Source organism: Callithrix jacchus, chromosome 1 (assembly GCF_049354715.1).
Source record: "Callithrix jacchus isolate 240 chromosome 1, calJac240_pri, whole genome shotgun sequence".
NCBI classification, from domain to species: domain Eukaryota; kingdom Metazoa; phylum Chordata; class Mammalia; order Primates; family Cebidae; genus Callithrix; species Callithrix jacchus.
This window is the reverse complement of record NC_133502.1, coordinates 219,443,170-219,464,215: the sequence shown is the minus strand read 5'-3', so window position 1 is coordinate 219,464,215 and position 21,046 is coordinate 219,443,170. Positions and strand designations below refer to the sequence as shown.

At 50.2% G+C, this 21,046-nt stretch overlaps 1 protein-coding gene and 1 pseudogene across 49 annotated transcripts in view; both read right to left on the bottom strand.

The window, feature by feature from the left end:
* The window catches only part of LOC128929312 (uncharacterized), a 58,031-nt gene that overhangs the window by 4,448 nt on the left and 32,537 nt on the right, over positions 1-21,046 (bottom strand). For 30 of the 49 annotated variants that reach the window (XM_078344798.1, XM_078344841.1, XM_078344819.1 and 27 more), the window contains 4 exons: positions 20,029-20,090; positions 18,840-18,944; positions 12,606-12,664; positions 5,060-6,974 (listed from right to left, as the gene is read on the bottom strand). In XM_078344798.1, the coding sequence (XP_078200924.1) occupies positions 6,622-6,974; positions 12,606-12,664; positions 18,840-18,944; positions 20,029-20,090 (579 nt within the window). In that variant the 3' untranslated portion in view covers positions 5,060-6,621. The other 19 variants (XR_013524745.1, XR_013524755.1, XR_013524748.1 and 16 more) reach the window with 16 other exon arrangements.
* Positions 14,759-14,858, bottom strand: LOC118154946 (U6 spliceosomal RNA; annotated as a pseudogene).

The window sequence follows — 21,046 nt, the reverse complement described above, 5'->3', positions numbered from 1 at the left end:
CTGCTGAGAGGAGGCGCGGGGCCCAGAGAGGCCGACCTGAAGACGTTCTGGACACGAAGAGGATGCCAGAAGGCCAACGCTGGGCCCGGCAGGGTCCCCTGGGAGGCACTGTCTTGGCCCCAGGGGGCCACGAGGAGGCTGGGGCCTGGGCCTGTGAAAACAGGCTGCCACAAAGGCAGAAGCGGAGTCTGAAGGGTCCTCTGAGAGGCGGAAACTGGGCCCAAGGGCCTAGCACAGGCAGGAGCCCGGTGTGGGGAGGCTGGGCCCAGAGAGAAACCTTCGGGCCCTGACAGGCCGCCGGAGGACAGGAGCTGACCCGGGAGAGTCCATGACAGGTGAGCTAGGCCGAGAAAGGCCGGTGCGAAGGACGTGCGCCCAGAGTCGAGGCCAGCACCAGGTGATAGCTGGCTCCACAGGCGTCTTTCAGAGGCATGAATTGGGCCTCAACTGGCCAGTGTGAAGGAGGCGCTGGGCCTGTGGATGCAGCCGGAATGCAGGCAGGCAGGCAGGTAGGAAAAATCTTGGACTGCGGAAGCAGCCAGCAGGCAGCAGCTGGGGCTGGGGAGGCTGTGGCGAGTCCAGAGCATGGCCCCCGGGCCCAGTCCTGCTTTGTCCTCCCACTGGCCTCTGGAGGCCCAAGCACTGGGTCATGAAGTCTGCCTCAACAGGTCAACCTCCTACCCAGGCCCAGTCCTGCTTTGTCCTCCCGCTGGCCTCGGGAGGCTCAAGCACTGGGTCATGAAGTCCGCCTCAACAGGTCAACCTCCTACCCTCCTGGCAGCACCACCCAACGTGGGTGCAATACACCATCACGTGGTCCCCTCCAGAACCAGCTCCTGCATCCCAGTGGCCCCCTGGGGCCCAGCTTCTGATTCCCATCAGGTGGCCTCTCCAGGAGGCCCATCCTCTGCCTCCCTACTGGCAGCCTCACCAGGCCTGGATCCTCATCCTGGTCACATCTACAGGCCCAAGTTTTGCCCCCAGCAGCCTGTTTTGGCTTGGCTCCAGTCCAGCTCCCAGCAGCCTTTTGTCTGTTGGTGTGAACCTTCCTCAGGTGGGGCCTTCTAAGTGTCCCTTCTGTTGAGGCCACCGGGAGGCAAAAGGGAGGCCTGGAAGGCCTTACCTGAGACAGCTTTGGGCCGACAGACGAAAGCCCGCCGGGAGCTGGCCAGGAGCCGAGCCAAAAACCGCTGCTGGGGAGCAGGTGTGATAACTCACGCCTGTAATCCCGGTACTTTGGGAGGCCAAGGTGGGTGGATCATGAGGTCAGGAGATCGAGACCATCCTGATCAACATGGTGAAACCCCATCTCACCTAAAAATACAAAAAATCAGCTGGCCATGGTGGCGTGTGCCTGTAATGCCAGATTACGCAGAAGGCTGAGGCAGGAGAATTGCCTGAACCCAGGAGGTGGAGGTTGCGGAGAGCTGAGATCGTGCCATTGCACTGCAGCCTGGGCAAGAAGAGCGAAACTCCATCTCAAAAAAAAGAAAAAATTGCTGGGCACAGTGGCGGGTGCCTGTAATCCCAGCTACTCAGGAGGCTGAGGCAGAATTGCCTGAACCCAGGAGGCGGAGGTTGCGGTGAGCCGAGATCGCGCCATTCTACTCCAGCCTGGGTAACAAGAGCAAAATTCTGTCTCAAAAAAAAAAAAAAATACAAAAAATTAACTGGGCATGGTGGTGCATCCCTGTAATCCCAGCTACTCAGGAGGCTGAGGTAGGAGAACTGCCTGAACCCAAAAGGCGGAGGTTGAGGTGAGATGAAAGCACACCATTGCACTCCCACCTGGGTAACAAGAGCAAAACTCCGTCTCAAAAAAAAAAAAAAAAAGGCTGCCGGGGGCAAAACATGGGCCCGGAGACATGGCCAGGAGGAGGATCCAGGCCTGGAGAGGCCACCAGTACAGAGGCAGAGGCTAGGTGTCCAGGAGAGGCTGAAGGAAAGCAGAAGCTAAGTCTAGGGGGCCTTTGGGAGGCATGAGCTGGCCCTAGAATGGCCCACGTGATGACGTTTTTGCACCCATGGGGAGGAGATGCCAGGAGGACTGAAGCTGGGCCTGAAGAGGCTGAATTGAGAAGCCAATGCTTAGGCCTGCAGAGGCCAATAGGAGGAGTGTGGAGCCGGGCCTGGAGAAGCCAACTCTGGGACATCTGGGGCCTATAGGCACCATGGGTGGGCAGAAGGTGAGCCCGGAGAGGCCAGCGTGAGGCATGAGCCGGGTAGTCCTGGAAAGCCTGAGTCGATGGTCTGAGCTTTCAGGCCTACAAAGGCCGTCGGGAGCTGGGCAGGAGCCGAGTCCACACAGGTTGCTGCGAGGCAAATTTAGAAGTTGGGCCTGTAGACGCTGCCGAGGAGGCGCTGGGCCCTGAGAGGCCGACTGAAGACGTTCTGGCCCAGGGGGCCAATGGGAGGCTGGGGTCTGGGCCTGTGGAAACAGGCTGCCACAAAGTCAGAAGCGGGGTCTGAAGGGTCCTCTGAGAGGCGGAGGCTGGGCCCGAGGGCCTAGCGCAGGCAGGAGCCCAGTGTGGGGAGGCTGGGCCCGGAGTGAAAGCTTTGGGCCCTGACAGGCCGCCGGGGGACAGGAGCTGGCACGCGAGAGTCCATCACAAGTGAGCTGGGCTGAGAAAGGCTGGTGCGAGGGAGGACCTGCGCCCAGAGTAGAGGCCATAACCAGGCGATAGCTGGCTCCAGAGACGTCTTTCAGAGGCATGAATTGGGCCTCAACTGGCCAGTGTGAGGGAGGCGCTGGGCCTGTGGATGCAGCCGAGATGCAGGGAGGCAGGCAGGCAGGCAGGAAAGATGTTGGCCTGCGGAAGCAGCCAGCAGGCAGCAGCTGGGGCTGTGGGGGCAGCGGGGAGTCCAGAGCTCAGCCCTGAGGCCCAGTCCTGCTTTGTCCTCCCGCTGGCCTTGGGAGGCCCAAGCACTGGGTCATGAAGTCCGCCTCTGCAGGTCCAGCTCCTGCCCTCCCGGCAGCACCCCCCAACCTGGGCGCAGTACATCATCACGTGGTCCCCTCCAGGGCCAGCTCCTGCATCCCAGTGGCCCTCTGGGGCCCAGCTCCTGATTCCCATCAGGCGGCCTCTCCAGGAGGCCCAGCCTATACCTCCCTACTGGCAGCCTCACCAGGCCTGGATCCTCATACTGGCCACGTCTACGGGCCCAATTTTGCCCCTGGCAGCCTCTTTCGGCTCGGCTCCTCGCCAGCTCATGGCGGCCTTTCATCTGTCGGCGTGAAGCTTCTTCAGGTGGGGCTTTCGGGCGTCCCTTCTGCCTCCCGGTGTCCTCAACAGAAGGGACACCCAGAAGGCCCCACCTGAGAAAGCATTGGGTTGACAGACGAAAGGCCGCTGGGAGCTGGCCAGGAGCTGAGCCAAAAGACGCTGCTGGGGACCAGGCGCAGTAACTCACGCCTGTAATCCCGGCACTTTGGGAGGCAGAGGCGGGTGGATCAGGAGATCAGGAGATCGAGACCATCCTGGTCAACATGGTGAAACCCCGTCTCACCTAAAAATACAAAAAATTAGCCATGCATGGTGGCGTGTGCCTTAATCCTAGGTACTCAGAAGGCTGAGGAAGGAGAATTGCCTGAACCCAGGAGGCGGAGGTTGCAGTGATCCGAGATGGCGCCATTGCACTCCAGCCTGGGTAACAAAAGCGAAACTCCATCTCAAAAAAAAAAAAAAAAAAATTACCCGAACACGGTGGCACGTGCCTGTAATCCCATATACTCAGGCGGCTGAGGCAGGAGGATTGCCTAAACCCAGGAAACGGAGGTTGGAGTGAGCCAAGATCATGCCATTCTACTCCAGCCTGGGTAACAAGAGCGAAACTCCATCTCAAAAAAACAAAAATACTAAGAATTAGCTGGGCATGGTGGCCCATACCTGTAATCCCAGCCACTCAGGAGGCTGAGGCAGGACAATTGCCTGAACCCAGGAGGCAGAGGCTGAGGTGAGCCGAGATGACACCATTGCACTCACGGCTGGGTAACAAGAGCAAAACTGCGTTTCAAAATAAAAACAAAAAAACGCTGCCGGGGGCAAAGCTTGGGCCCGTAGATGTGGCCAGGAGGAGGATCCAGGCCTGGAGAGGCCACCAGTACAGAGGCAGAGGGTAGGCATCCAGAAGAGGCTGATGGGAGGCAGGAGGTGAGCCCAGGGGGCCTTTGGGAGGCACGAGCTGGCCCTAGAAGGGCCCACGTGATGACGTTTTGCACCCATGGGGAGGAGACGCCAGGAGGACTGAAGCTGGGCCTGGAGAGGCTGAATTGAGAACCCAATGCTTGAACCTGCAGAGGCCAATAGAAAGAGTCTGGAGCTGGGCCTGGAGAAGCCAACTCTGGGACATCTGGGGCCTACAGGCACCCTGGGTGGGCAGAAGGTGAGCCCGGAGAGGCCAGCATGAGGCATGAGCCGAGTAGTCCTGGAGAGCCTGAGTCGATGGTCTGAGCGTGCGGGCCTACAAAGGCTGTCGGGAGCTGGGCAGGAGCCGAGTCCACAGAGGTTGCTGTGAGGCAAATTCAGAAGTTGGGCCTGTAGACGCTGCCGAGAGGAGGCGCTGAGCCCCGAGGGGCCTATCTGAAGACATTCTGCAGCCCAAGAGGACGCCACCAGGCCAATGCTGGGTCTAAGAGGGCAGTCTGGAGCACGAGTTTGGCCCGAGGGGGCCACTGGGAGGCCAGGAGCTGGGCCTGTGGAGACAGGCTGCCACAGAGGCAGGAGCTGGTCTGAGCGGAGCCCACAATGAGGCCACGAGCTGGGTCTGGGGGGTCCACTGAGAGGCGGACACTCAACCCGGAGGGGCTTAGAGCTGGCAGGAGCCAGGCCTGGAGAGGCCAGGCCCGGAGAGGAAGCTTCAGGCCTGGACAGGCCGCTGGGATGCAGGAGCTGAACGAGAGTTTATGAGAGGCAAGCTGGGCTGAGAAAAGCCGGTGCGAGGAAGGAAAAAAAAAAATACAAAAAATTAGCTGGGCATGGTGGTGCATGCCTGTAATCCCAGCTACTCAGGAGGTTGAGGCAGGAGAATTGCCTGAACACAGGAGGCGGAAGTTGAGGTGAGCCGAGATCACACCATTGCACTCGCGGCTGGGTAACAAAAGCAAAACTGCATAAAAAAAAAAAAAAAAAAAAAAAGGCTGCCGGGGGCAAAGCTTGGGCCTGTTGCCTGGGCCCAGACTCAAGGCCAGTACAAGGCGATAGCTAAGTCCAGAGGCATCTGCTAGAGGCCAAGCTGGGCCTCAACTGGCCAGTGTGAGGGAGGCGTTGAATTTGTGGACAAAGTTGAAAGGTAGGCAGGATCTTGGCCTGGGGAAGTGGCCGACAGACAGTGGATGGTGCTGGGGGTGCTGTAAGGAGGCCAGAACTGGGCATGGAGAGGCCAATGTCAGGATGTAGCTGGGCCTGTCAAGGCCACCGGGAGGCAGAGGGGACACCCCAAAAGCCCCGAGGAAGCTTTGGGCCGACAGACGAAAGGCCGTCGTGAGCTGGCCAGGAGCTGAGCCAAAAGAGGATGCCAGGGGGCAAAATGTCAGCCGGTAGACAGAGCCAGCAGGATGATCCGGGTGTGCGGAGGCCACCAGTAAGGGGCAGAGGCTGGGCCGACAGAGATGAACTTCAGGACCCAATGCTTGGGCCTCCCGAGGCCAGCAGGATAACGCAGCAGGAGCCGGGGCCAGCAGAAGCTGACTCAGGAACGTCTGGGGCCTGGAGATGCCCTAGGAGGGCAGAAGCCGAGCCTGGAGAGGCCAGCGTGAGACATGAGCTGGGTGGGTCTGGAGAGCCTGAGTCGAGGGCCTGAGCTTTCGGGCCTACAAAGGCCGCCAGGAGCTGGGGAGAAACTGAGTCCCCAGAGGTTGCTGCGAGGCAAATTAAAACGTTGAGCCTGTAGACACGGCCGAGAGGAGGAGCTGGGCCCCGAAAGGCCTACCTGAAGACATTCTGCGCACGAAGAGGATGCAAGCAGGCCAATGCTGGGTGCGGGAGGGCCACCGGGAGGCACCGGCTTGGCCTGATAGGGCCACGGGGAGGCTGGAGGAGGGGCCTGTGGATACAGGCTGCCACAGAGGCAGGAGCTGGGCCTGAGCAGAGGCCACGGTGATGCCACGAGCTGGGCCTGGAGGGTCCACTGAAAGGCAGAGGCTGGGCCCAGTATGGGCCTGGCGCAAGCAGGAGCTAAGCCTGGGGAGGCCGGGCCCGGAGAGGAAGCTTTGGGCCTGGACAGGCCGCTGGAAGGCAGGAGCTGGCCTGGGAGAGTCCATGATAGGCGAGCTGGGCTGAGGAAGACCTCTGCGAGGGAGTGCCTGGGCCTAGACTCAAGGCAAGAGTGAGACGAGAGCTGGTTTCGGAGAGGTTTGCCAAAGGCATGAGCTGGGCCCCAACAGGCCAGTGTGAGGGGGGCGCTGGGCCTGTGGACGCAGCCAGAATGCAGGCAGGCAGGTAGGAAGGCAGACAGAATCTTGGCCTGGGGAAGCCACCAGCAGGGAGCAGCTGGTGATGGGGCGGCTGCAGAGAGTCCAGAGCTGGGCCCGGTGGGGCCAATGTCAGGTGGTAACAGGGCCAGTCAAGGCCACCAGGAGGCAGAACGAAGGCCCGAAAAGCCCCACTTGAGAAAGCTTCGGGCCTACAGAAGAAAGGCCGCTGGAAGCTGGTCAGAAGCTGAGCAAAAAGCAGCTGCCGGGAGGCAGGACGTGGTCCAGTAGATGAGGCCAGGAATAGGATCCGGGCCTGGGGAGGCCACCAGAAGGGAGGCATAGGCTGGACCTCCCGGAGAGGCTGAGGGGAGGCAGAAGCTGGGCCCCAGGTGGCAGTTGGGAGGCAGCAGCTGGCCCTGGAGGCACCCATCTGAGGATATCTTGCACCCATGTGGAGGAGATGCCAGGAGAGCAGGAGCTGGGCCTGGAGAGGCCGACTTCAGGACCCAATGCTTGGGCCTCCTGAGGCCAGCAGGAGCACACAGCAGGAGCAAAACTCCATCTTAAATGATAATAATACTAAAATTATTAAGTATTAATATAAATAATCCTTTTGTTTCTTTGAGACAGAGTCTCACTCTTTCCCCAAGGTTGGAATGAAGCATATAATCTCGGTTCACTGCAACCTCTGCCCCACCTCCCAGTTCAAAGGATTCTCCTGTGTCGGCCTCTGAAGTAGCTTGGATTACAGGCACCCGCCACCATACCTGGCTAATCTTTGTGTTGTTGTTTTTTTTTTTTTGAGATGGAGTTTCGCTCCTTACCCAGGCTGGAGTGCAATGGTGCGTTCTCGGCTCACTGCAACCACCGCCTCCTGGGTTCAGGCAATTCTCCTGCCTCAGCCTCCTGAGTAGCTGGGATTACAGGCACACGCCACCATGCCCAGCTAATTTTTTGTATTTTTAGTAGAGATGGGGTTTCACCTTGTTGACCAGGATGGTCTCGATCTCTTGACCTCGTGATCCACCTGCCTTGGCCTCCCAAAGTAATCTTTGTTTTTTAGTAGAGATAAGGTTTTGCCATGTTGGCAAAGCTGGTCTTGAACTCCTGACCTCAGGTAATCCACCCGGCTCATTCTCCCAAAGTGTTGGGAATGCAGGCGTAAGTCACTGCACCCAGCCCGATTAACATATTTTTTAAAACACTGATTAGTCAGGCAACAACACTGGGCAGGGGTCTCCTCATTCCGATTAAAACCCCACTCCATGGCTCCAGGGTTGCAAGGGCTGCAGAGCCAAAAGGTTCTGACTTGAGATTTCATTACTTTATTTGTATTGTGAGACAAGGTCCTGCTTTGCCACCCAGCCTGGAGTGCAGTTGTGCACTTATAGCTCACTGCAGCCTCAATGTCCTGGGCTCAAGCCATCTTCCTGCCTCAGCTCCCCAGTGCTGGTACTACAGTTGAGTGCCATCATACCTGGCTAATTTTTAATTTTTTTTGTAGAGTGTGGAGTCTTGCTATGTTGCCCAAGCTGGCCTCAAACTCCTGACCTCAAGAGATCTGCCCACCTCAGCCTCCTGAGTAGCTGAGACTACAAGTACACATCACCATGCCTAGCTACATTTATTTTATTAAATTTTGAAAAATATTTTTGTAGAGAGGAGGTCTTGCTATGTTTCCCAGGCTGGTCTTGATATTCTGCCCTTAAAAGATACTCCCATCTCTCCTTCCCAAACATCTGGGACTACAGACATGAACCACTGCACTGCACCTGAAGAGATTTCTTTAATCTAGCATCCCATATTTGGTAACACTGGACAAGGCTGTAGAGTTTTCAATACTTACTTAGTAATTCAATAAGAATCAAACTCAACCTTGACCCCGCCTTCTCTCACACCCCACATCCAGTCTGTCAGGAAATCCTGTTGACTGTCTTCACCATGTACTGAAGATCGCACCCAGCAACTCACTGGACTCCTCCCCTACTTCTCTCTTCTGACTATCACCACCACCATGACCCTGGTCAGGACCACTATCATCTTCCACCTAAATGTTACCACAGCTTGACCCCCATGCTTCTACCCAAATCTCCCCACAGTCTTTCTCAACTCAGCAGCCAGAGAATGCTTTTACATCAGGAGACAGATCAGGTCCTGACAGATCAGGAGACAAATCAGATCAGAATCTTCCCACAGTTCCCATCTCATAGTAAAAGCCAAAGCCCCAGCAATAACCTCCCAGGGCTTACACAATCTACACTGATCCCCACCCAGCAACTCCATGGCCTCCTCCCCCAATTCTCTCCCCCTCTTCTGCTCCACTGGCCTCCTTCCAGAGCCTCAGGCACTTTATTCTGTTGTTTCGGCCCACAACCCTCCTCCTTCAGCACCTCGGCCACCTCCTTCCCCTCCAAGTCTTTGCTCAATTTTCACTTAGGAGGCCACCCCTGACCTTTCTATTTAACACTGCCATCTGTCTCCATTTCCACCGTGTTCTTTTTTTTTTTTTTCCAAAACAAGATCTCACTCTATCACCAAGGCTGGAGCAGAGTGGTGCAATCACAGCTCGCTGCAACCTCGAATTCCTAGGCTCAACCGATACTTCCACCTCAAGACTCCCTAGTAGCTGGAACGATAGGTGCATGCCATCATGCCTGGCTAATTTGTTTTATGTTGAAATGGCGTTTCACTCTTCTTGCTGAAGCTGGAGTGCAATGGTGCAATCCCAGCTCACTGCAACCTCCACCTCCCAGGTTCAAGTGATCCTTCAGCCTCAGCCTCCAAAATAGCTGGGATCACAGCTGTGTGCCACCATGCCTAATTTTTGTATTTTTAGTAGAGATGGGGGTTTGTCATGTTGGCCAGGCTGGTCTCAAACTCCTGACCTCAGGTGATCCTTGGCCTCCCAAAATGTTAGGATTACAGGAGTGAGCCACCACACCCGGTCAATTTAATTTTTCGTAGAGACAGGGTCTCACTATGTTGCCCAGGCTGATCTTGGACTCCTGGCCTCAAGTGATCCTCCCGCTAGGATTCCTAAAGTGCTGGGATTACCACCATCAGCCACGATGCTTGGTGTCATGTTTATTTCCTCTTGCTGCTGCCACAAACTACCCTATATTAGTCCCTTGAAACACCACAAATCTACCAACTTACACTTCTGGGAATCAGAAGCCCAAATTAGGTCTAATAAGGCTAAAGTTAAGGTGTCAGCAGGGCTGCATTCCTTCTGGAGGCTCTAAAGTGTTCCCTTGGCTTTTCCAGCTTCTAGAAGCCACCCCCATTCCTTGGATCATGGCCATTAACTCCATCTTCAAAGCCAGAAGTGAAACATCTGCAAATCTCCCTCTCTAACTCTGCTTCCACCACCACATCTCCTGCTCCAATTCTGACTCTTCTAACCTCTTTCTTTTATAAGGATCTTTGTGACCGCTGGGCATGGTGGATCCCACCCATAATCCCAACACTTTGGGAAGTCAAGGCAGGAAGAATATTTAAGGCCTGGAGTTTGAAACTAGCCTGGACAACATAGTGAGATCCCACCTCTACAAAAGCATAATAAATATTAGCCAGACATGGTGGTGAGCGCCTGCAGTCCCAGCTACTTGAGAAGCTGAGGTGAAATAATGGCTTTAGCCCAGGAGTTTGAGATCAGCCTGGGCAACATAACTGAATCTCATCTCTACAAAAATGAGCTGGACATGGGTGACATGCATGTGTAGTCCCGGCTACTCTGAAGTCTGAGATGGGAAGATCACTTGAGCTCAGGAGGTCAAAGCTATAGTGAGCTATGATCATACCACTGTGCTCCAGCCTGGATGACACAGGGATATTCTGTCTCAAAAAAAAAAAGAAAATAAATATATACTTGTTCTCTGTCCACGGTTCCTGGCACAGAGCTTTGAATGCTTATAAAGACCTCAGTCATAGAGGTGATAGGAGTAACTTTAGTTTTAATATTTGGTCTTGGCCCCAGCTTTCTAACATAAGAGACTCTAAGAACTTTGGGATCTCCAGCATGCTAAGAATGCATTTCTTATGGATTCTTATCCCCAGTTGAGATGACTGGGTGGCTGCACGCTCCTGGATTTCTTTAGGAGGAGGGCTGATTGCCAGAGAAAGCAACCACATGATTAGAGGCTTAGAACTTTTAGCCTCACCTGCTGAACTCCAGGAGGGGAGAGTGGCTGAAGATTGACTTAATTACCAATGGCCGATTTTATCAGTCATGCTTGCATAACAGAGCCTCTGTAAACAGCCTGAACAACAGGGTTTGCAGAGCTTCCGGTTGCTGAACACAGGAGCTGCTGGGAAAGCGGCATGTTGAACACAGGGCATGGAAGCTCTGTGCACCTCCCACTTACCTTCCCTTGGGCATCCATCTTTGTTTCATTTCTTTCTCCCCTTTCCTTCCTTTCTTTCTCCTCTTTCTTTTTTTTTTAAAGACAAGTTCTGGCTCTTTTGTCCAGGATAGAGTGCAGTGGCACAATTTCAGCTCACCACAACCTAAGTTTCCCCAGTCCCCAGCTCAATGCATCCTCACCTCAGCTTTCCTAGTAGCTGGAACTACAGGTGCACACCACCACACCTAGTTATTTATTTTTATTTACTTTTTGGGACAAAATCTTGCTCAGTAGCCCAGGCTGGAGTGCAGTAGCATGATGTCAGCTCACTGCAACCCCTGCATCCTGGGTTCAAGTGATTCTCCTGCCTCAGCCTCCTGAGTAGCTGGGATTACAGGTGCATATCAACACGCCCAGCTAATTTTTGTATTTTTTATAGAGAGAGGGTTTCACCATGTTTCCCAGGCTGAACTCAAACTCCTGCGTTTAAGAGATCCTCCCAACTCAACCTCCCAAAGTGCTAGGATCACAGGTATGAGCCACTGCATCCAGCACGCACATCTCTTTCACTGGCTGTTTCTCAGACATATCCTTTACAGTGAACCAGGAACAAAAATGAACTGACCGATGTGGTGGCTCACATCTGTAATCCCAGCACTTTAAGTGACTGAGGTGGGAGGATCACTTGGGCCCAAGAATTTCTGGCCAGCCTGGGCAACAAAACAAGTTCCCATCACTACAAAAAAATTAATTAGCCAGATGTGGTGGTGCAGGCGTGTAGTCTCAGCTACTAGGGAGCGGGGAGGACCACTTGGGCCCAGGCAGTTGAGGCTGCAGTGAGCTATGACTGCAACATTGCACACCAGCCTGGGCAACAAAATGAGACCCTGTCTCTCAGAAAAAAAGAAAATAAACTTTTTCTGAGTTCTGTAAGCTGTTCCAGCAAATGATTAAATCAAAGGGGGTCATGAGAACCCCTGATTTGTAATAGCTTGGTCAAAGGTACAGGAGAAAACCTAATACTTGCCATGGCATCTGAAGTGGGGGTAGTCTCATGGGACTAAATGCCTAACCTGCAGGGTCTGTGCCAGCTCCAGGTAGTGTCAGAATAACATTGTGAGATGCCCAGTTACTATCCAGAACACTGGAGAATTTGGTGTATGAGCTCCACACACACAGTCAGTCAGTCAAAGTGTGTGACTAGAGAGAAACACGGGCTTTTCTTTCACCTACCTGCCTAACTGCATAGGAGAAGCAATACATGGTGCTCATGAAAAGAGCAAGTGTTAAAGTCAAAGCAGTCCCTACAGCTGACTCAGCTTAGTATCCATGTGAGCTTGGGGAATCACTCATCATCCCTGTCTTTATCACCTCATTCATAAAATGGGGATAATTGGTACCTGCCTGTGACTTTGTGAGAATTCATGAAATATTATGCTTGATGTTACTGTGATCATCACACCTATTCCAAACTATCTGACAGGGACAGTGATGGACGATAACATCACCAGATCAGAAACTGTAGTGAGGTCTCTCAGGCAAAATTCCATACAAGCAAATTACTGTCTCTCCAGAGCATTCCTGCCACACCTCATTCCCCATTCCCTGAACCAAATGTGCCACCTTAATTGTCCAGGTCTTTACAGTGCTGGTTTCCCTGCCCATTCCCCATCCCTCCACATCCCCCTTCGCTCCCTACTCTCACACAACTCTTCCTCATCTTTCAAAGGCCAGTTTCACTGTCACCTTATCTGGAAGCTTCTCCCACTCTCCAGAAGAGCTTCCCATTGCACGTGATGCATGCACTATTATTTGATCATTTTTGAGTTATTGTCCAAGTCTTTTTGTACCTGAGTAACATGATGCCCAGTCTCCTCCTGAACTCTGGTGTCTTTCATGGTAGATCCAGCTGGAAGTGACAAAAAGACATTCTTTAAAAATATAAGAAGGAATGAGGCGGACATCCAACCAATCCCATAAAAGTTTTATAAGATACGTGAAAAGCAAACAAAATCCAAGAGCTTCTAGGAAAAACATTAGAGGGAAGGTGTTACTGGGAGATATGCTAAAGGGTTAATTTTTATTGTATTTTACTTTTTTGAGACAGAATCTTGCTCTATCCCCTAGGCTGGACCACAGTGGTACAATCACAGCTCATTGCAGACTCAACCTACACGACTTCAGCAATCTTCCAACCTAATTTTTATTTTATTTAAGAAATGCATTCTTACTGTTACCAAAGCTGGAGTGCAGTGGTGTGACCACAGCTTACTGCAGCCTCGACCTCCTAGGCTCAAGTGATCCTCCAGTCTCGGACTCCCCAGTAGCTGGGACTACAGGTGTGGACCGCAATGTGCAGCTCATGCTATCTTGAATGTTTTTTAGAGACAATGTGCTGCTATGTCGACGAGGCTGGTGGTGATCCTTCTCCCTCAAGCAGTTCTCCCACCTCAGCCTTCCAAAGTGCTGGGATTACAGGTGTGAGCTGCCACACCTGCCACAACCTGCTGAGGAGGTTAATTTTTAATGATATAAAGAGCTCAAAGCAAATATTAGAAGGAGCTTAAATGGCTATAGAGGCTGACTGGTCAATTGTGATATATCCATATGATAAAACATTAGGAAACCATGAAAAGGATTCAGATAGATCAATAGAAATTGACACAGATGTCCACAAAATATGAAAATGAGAAGTGATATTCAATTAGCCCATATGTATTTGAAGAATATGGCCAATTATTTCATGAGATAAGATTATGGGTCTAATGCGTAAAGGAAGTTTTTCACTTCTTCATTTGAAAGTCTTCACTATTTTTATAATTTAATAAAAGATTAAATATATAGATCATCTAATTAGTAAAAGACACGTTAACTCTATAAATAAACAGAAAAGACATGGACAGCCCAACCTTGGTGGCTGATGCTTATAATAGCAGCACTTTGGGAGGGGGCAGTGGGAGAATTGCTTGAGGCCAGGAATTCCAGACCAGACTGGGAAACATGGCAAGACCTCGTCTCTATTAAAAATCAAAAATAATTAGCCAGACATGGTGGCATGTGCCTATAGTCCCAGTTACTGAGGTGGAAGGATCACCTGAGCCCAGGAGGTCAAGGCTGCAGTGAGTCGAGACTGTACCACCATACTCAAGCCTGGGCTACAGAGTGAGACTTGGTCTCCCCAAAAAAAAAAAGGGAGCAAAAAAGAAAGCTAGCTGGGCACGGTAGCTCACACCTGTAATCCCAGCATTTTGGGAGGCTGAGTCAGTTGGATTACTTTATGGAGTTCGAGACCAGCCTGACAAACATGGAGAAACCCTGTCTCTATTGAAAATACTTAGCCAGGTATGGTGGCACATGCCTGTAATTCCAGCTATTCTGCAGACTGAGGCAAGAGGATGGCTTGAATTCAAGAGAAGGAGGTTGCAGTCAGCAGAGATTGTGCCATTGCACTCCAGCCTAGGCAACAAGAGTGAAACTTCATCTGAAAAGAAAGAAACAAAGAAAGAAAGAAAAAGAAAGAAAGAAAGAGAGAGAGAGAAAGCTAATAAACTAAGATAAGAAAATAGATATTAAAATGTAACAAAATTTATGAGGTCTTTCATTTAAAAAAATAACTTGTAATTGTACCCTGTGCCAGCAAAGGTGCAGTGAAATGGGCATTTTCTTTTACTATTAGTGATGTTTAAATTGTATACAAGCGTTCCACCAGGGTAAAGCTTGGAAATTTTTAAAAAAGAATACAGTGACTCACTCTACTGCCTCCTCCAACTCCTGGCCTCAAGCAATCCTCCCACCTCAGCCTCCCAAAGTGTTGGAATTATAGGCCAACAGCCACCATGCCTGAAAGCTTGGCAGTTTACATCAAGTATAACAAGAATGCTAATGTCCTGTGACTCACAGTAATCTCATTTCTGGAAATATCATCTTCGGATACAATTCAACCTAAACAAAAGGTCATATGCACAAACACCGTGAAAATCTAGGAGTCATATTTTTGTTTTAAAAACATATGGAACACTTCACAAATTTGCACGTCATTCTTGCACAGAGGCCATGCCAATCTCTCTATTGTTCCAACTTTAGTATATGTGCTACTGAAGCAAGCATGAGCAATTTAAGATAGAGCGGTTAAGCAAAATAAGGAAGAGTTACGGGGAACTTAGAAATCTATGGTATTTAAAGGCACCTAGTAACAGCTCAGTAAATATTAGCTGCTACTTTTATTATCTTTATGGTAATTCCACTCAATTAAAAATGGTCATTAAAAATTTACCACTGTCATGGAACATCATGTATTTAACAGTATAATTGTAAAAACAGATAGAGGCTGGGTGCGGTGGCTCACACTTATAATCCCAGCACTTTAGGAGGCCAAGGCAGGTGGATCACCTGAGGTCAGGGGTTCAAGACTAGCCTGAACAACATGGAGAAACCCCATCTCTGCTAAAAAATACAAAATTAGTCAGGTGTGGTGGTACCTGTAATCCAAGCTACTCAGGAAGCTGAGGCAGGTGAATCACTTGAACCTGGGAGGTGGAGGTTGTGGTGAGCTGAGAGTGCACCATTGCTCTCCAGCCTGGGAGCAAAAGAGCAAAACTCCATCTTGGGGGGGAAAAAAAAAAAAAGTCCCAGCACAGAGAATCACAGCTGTAATCCCAGCACTTTGGGAGGTTGAGGCCAGGCAGATCACCTGCAGTCAGGAGTTCAAGACCAGTCTGGCCAACATGGTGAAACCCTGTCTCTACGAAAATACAAAAATTAGCTGGGCATGATGGCAGGTACCTGTAATCTTAGCCCACTCTTAACCCTGGGAGGTGGCGGTTGCAGTGAGCTGAGATTGTGCCATTGCACTCCAGCCTAGGCAACAGAGCAAGACTGTCTCAAAAACAAAACAAAACAAAACATACCATTTGTCCCTTGGTATATGGGGGGATTGGTTCCAGCTCCCCAATATCTGTGAATACCAAAATCCATGCAAGCATCTGCAGTCCCAGCTACTTGTGAGGCTGAGGAAGGATTGCTTTAGCTCAGGAGGTTGAGGCTGCACTGAGCCATAATTGCACCACTGCACTCCAGTCTGGGCAACAGAGTGAGAAAGAAGGTTGACTTTTAAATATAATTTTTTGGTTCATTTGAGAATTTGGTCAGAACTGTGGCATATGAAAATTCTTCATAGAATATCTAATCAAATTCATGCTAGAATTGGGAACAGAAAATGTTTTGTTGACTCTTTATTCCTTCACTTGCTGTTACATAAACTTTTGCCAGTGGGCACTTACCAACCAGAAGTGTTATCTCAGAGCTACTCACAATGAAAGGTGATGTTTAGGGCCCAGGTGTGTTGAGGTCTCCATGCCTTGGCTATGGGTGAGTAGGACTTGTAGGTCAATCCATTTTCTATATTCCAGCTCTGGAAACCTTGGGTTTATCTATCTTGATAAGATGTAATTTAAATTTAACTTGGCAAGAACCACAAATGGAAGAAAGGTTATGAAACCACAGGATAGTACTTGTTCTCAAGGGACTCTTCAGCTTAGGTGCTTCTGTACAAAAGAAATGACATTGTCGAAAACTCATCACAGGTCAGGTGAGGTGCCTCATATCCATAATCCCAGCCCACTGGGAGACTAAGACAGGAGGATCCCGTGAGGCCAAGAGTTTAAGACCAGCCTTGGTGACACAGTGAAACCTCATCTCTACAAAAAAAAAAATTAGAAAAGGAGCTGGGTATGGCAGCACATTCCTATAGTCCTAGCTACCCTGGAGGCTTAAGTGGGAGGATAGTTGAACCCAGCAAGTGGAAGCTGCTGTGAGCAATGATCTCACCACTACACTCCAGCCTGGGTGACAGAGTGAGACCATGTCTACACACACACCCCCCTCAGTCTGTCCAGCCTTGACTAATAAAAAGGGTCTTCCGGTTACAGGTGTGCTCTTTTGTAGGACACGAAGGGACCAGCAAGCGTGTTCACAGCCTTTCCTCATCCTCTGCTTAGTTTTCCAAGAACCTTCAAGGGAGTCCCGAGGGAAAGGACAAATCTTCTGGTTGCCAGAGGAGAAATATGCCTCCTTTGTCAATTAATAAATGGAACACCTGCCATGAAAACCAGGAAGCTCTGCTAAGATGAACCACTCCCTACGACACTGACCTATGCAGGAAACATGAGAAACTGGAGTTTGTGGACCAATAATATTGAAGGTCACATTCCAGATTGTGGAGATCTAATCAAAGTACAGCCTTTCCACAAGGCACTGCCAAATGTAATTTAAATTTGGCTGGCTGTCTCCATTGGGGCACTGCCGCCGTATCTCTGGCTCTCATTTCGCCGGGAGATGCTCTATTCCAGCTTCCTCTTGCATTTTGTATTCTGTAGTTCCTGGGGTAAGACCTCACAACATAGCAGACTGCTGAGTCAATGCTGATCTACAGATCTGACTTCAGATTCTAGCAGGACTCTTTCAGTTTGAGAAATTAAAGAGGAGAAAAAATGGACCCAGCCTGGCACCGCCCAGCTTAGCAGTCCAAAGATAGAAGCTGCTCAAAATGACTACAGTGCTTCTGACTTTCTTAGTCTGCCCTTCCTCCTAGGGCTCTTTGGATGAGATTTATTTCTCCTTGTTGAAGAAATGGTTTGCTAGACTATAAAAAATTTAAGGAAGAATGAAATATTAAAATATAGTTTTCTCCTAAAGAGCACTCAAAAGTATAATCCCACCAGTGCTGGATCTATTTATCTCTCTCTTTTTTTTTTTTTTTTTCTGATAGGGTCTCACTCTGTTACCAAGACTGGAGCACAGTGGTGAGATCACAGCTCACTGCAGCTTTCAACTCCTGGGCTCAATTGATCCTCCCACATCAGCCTCCCAAGTAGCTGGGATTACAGGTGCATGCCACCGTGCCTAATATTTTAAATTTTTTGTAGAGAAGGCCGCTATGTGGCCTAGGCTGGTCTTGAACTCCTAGGTCAAACTAATCCTCCTGCCTTGGCCCCCCAAAGTGCTGGAATTATAGGCTTTAGCCACCCCACCGAACCTATTTATCATTGTGTATGTATATATGCACATGCATATGTGCGCACGTGCGCGCACGCGCGTGCACACACACATATATACATATATAAAATCTCATATACTAAATGTTCCTCCTTAAATCGCCTCCAACCCACCCGTCTGCAGGGAGAGCAAACACAGGTCTCAGCAGATCAGGCAAGCTACATGAAGAAAGGAGGCTGGAGTAATGCCAGAGACCAGGAGGAACTGTAGCAGATGGCAAGGTCCTCACTTCAAAGGTTTTTCAACATTGTGATGGTCAAACCAAACACAGAAACAGGAAGCCCAGTTCAGTCACCAGCAGCCAACATGAGATATTTGATCTACATGCTACAGGGCAAACTGTTTAGGATGAATGACCTTGTCTCCACCACCCCGTTCTTCAAGTCCCTCCTGCCCAGTAGTCCCTACACTCTGCTGACATGACCCACATTCACAGGACTCTCCTGACCCCTTTGCTTGTTTAGTCTTTTGTCCCCAATAACTATTTTCTTTTTTGGATACAGAGTTCACCTCTGTCACACAGGCTTGAAGGAAAGTGAGGTGATTATGACTCACTGCAGATTCCATCTCCTGGGCTCAAGTGATCTTGCCTCCCAAGTAGTTGGGATTACAAGCATGTACCACAATACATAGCTAAGTTTGTTATGATGATGATGATTTTGAGATGAAGTCTCACTCTATCATCCAGGCTGGAGTGCAGTGGCACGATGTAGGCTTGCTGCAGCATCCGCCTCCTGGGTTCAAGTAACTCTCCTGCCTCAGCCTCCTGAGTAGCTGAAATTACAGGCATGCGCCAGCAAGCCCAGCTAATTTTTGTGTTATAGTAGAGATGGGGTTTCACCACGTTGGCCAGGATAATCCCAATCCCTTGACCTTGTGATCCGCCCACCTCGGCTTCCCAAAGTGCTGGGATTAAAGGCATGAGCTGCTGTGCCTGGCCAACCTTTTTTATTTATAAACTACTGAGCCTCACATGTATGCTTATAACAATGCAAAACAGACTAATATAGCAATCGTATGCCAACACTTACCAGACTGTGAGGAGCACAATGACAGAAGTACAGAGTGGGACTGAAATGCTCCCAAGGGGCTTCTTGTTGCAGCATAGAGAATGGGGCGAGACATCTCGGCTGAGGCTAAAGATGAGCGAAGATGAGAGTCAAAGAGTGATGATGAGGGTAGGGGGAGGTTTCCTGAAGGACACCAGTAAAGTCCCCCAAGGAAACTGACATTCCACGTGGCTGGAGGGGAGGGATATGGGGAGGGTGGTGCAGGATACAACTGGAAAGGTAAGCCGAGGCCAGCTCTTACCAGGCCCTGTGGCCGAATTAGTTTGGATTTTACATTAAAGGCGACGGGCAGTCACCAGCAGGTTTTAATCAAGAACCATTTTGACCCAAATTTGCCTTTTAGAAAAATTCCTCTGGCTTCAGTGAACAGGCTGAAGTGAGCAAGCCTGGAAGTCAGGAAGACAATTGGAGGCCTTCCCAATAAACCAGTGCTGAAGAAAACAGGGCCAGGCATGGCAGCTGCTGCCTATAATCTCAAAACTTTAGAAGTCTAAGGTGGGTGGATGTCTTGAGCCCAGGAGTTTAAGACCAGCCTGAGCAATGTGGTAAAACCACATCTCTACAAAACACAAAATATTAGTTGGGTGTGGTGGCTCATACTTGTGGTCATACCTCAGCTACCCCAGACGCTGAGGCAGGAGGAGAGCTTAAGCCCGGGAGGTTGAGACTGCAGTGAGCCGAGATCACACCGCCATGCTCCAGCCTGGGCAACAGAGGGAGACTGTCTCAAAAAGTAAGAGAATCCCATTCTTCACCTATTAGTGCCCCAATGTTCTCATGAGAACCTTGGTGATGCAGTGAATTCAACTGTCATTGTAATTCAGCAATTCACACATTTAAGATTGTGTTTGATTTTTAATAATATCAACCCTGTGGAAACAAGAAATACGGAATTGTGTTTGGGCTATCATGGAAGCTCTCTGGATCTTAGAACGTGACTTATGCTAAGACGTGAGCTTTGCGTTTTTCTCTCTGTGACTGCTCAAGGGCAGCAGTCCCAGGTTTTACGGCACCAGGGACCAATATTATGGAAGACAGTTTTCCCACAGACTGGGGGCAGGGGGTCCGTTTTGGAATATTTCAAGCACATTACATGTATTGTGCACTTTGTAATTATTACACTGTAGTATATAATAATCATATAACTCACCATAATGTACAATCAGTGGGAGTCCTGAGCTTGTTTGTTTTCCTGAAACTAGAGGGTCCCATCTGGGGGTGATGAAAGATAGTGACAGATTATCAGCCATTAGATTCTCATAAAGACAGAGCAAGAAAGAACCCTTGCATGCACAGTTACACAATAGGGTTCCTGCTCCTATGAGAATCTAATGCTGCCACTGACCTGACAGGAGGTGGAGATCAGGCGGCAAAGAGGGGAGTGGCCGTAAATACAGATTAAGCTTTGCTCGCCCACCTGCTGCTCACCTCCTGCTGTGTGGCCAAGTACACGCCTGTGATTCAGAAATTAGGTGCCCCTGCTCGACTGCATCCAAAAGGACCCTCCCCACACCAGTCTTCATCGTGGTCAAGTACAGAAGCCACTTAGCTCCTAAGGCATGTGTCTCAGCTGGCATTTCATCACAATCAACAGTAAGTGGCAGCTTGAAACATTATGAGGTCACTTCCTGAAAATCACCAGCATCCCATTTCCCATTGACAAGAAGCTCAACGCTGCCCCTTGGATAACCAAACCTATGCCCAAATCCCATTTGTGTGGGTCTTTCTCCCAGAACCCTTCCTAGCATCAGTTCTGTATTTGTCAGAGTCCAATCAAAAGACATAAATCACCCAAAATTTAAAGTGGAAAAATTTAAAATAAAAAAAGCAACTATGTAACAGGAAAACACCATATGAGAGATTGGCTACAAAAGTAAAGAGAACTCTAGAGAACATAGGGCTAGCAGAGGCCAGACATGGTGGCTCATGCTTACAATTGCAGCAATTTGGGAAGCCAAGGCAGGAGGACTGCTTGAGACCAGCAGTTTGAGACCACCTTGGAAACACAGTGAGACCCTGGCTCTACCAGAAAAAGAAAAAAGAAAAGCCAGGTGTGGTGGCACACACTTGTAGTCCTAGTTACTTGGGAGGCTGAGGTGAAAAAATTGCTTCAGCCCAGGAGGTTAAGGCTGCGGTGAGCCATGATTTCACCACTGCACTTTAGACTG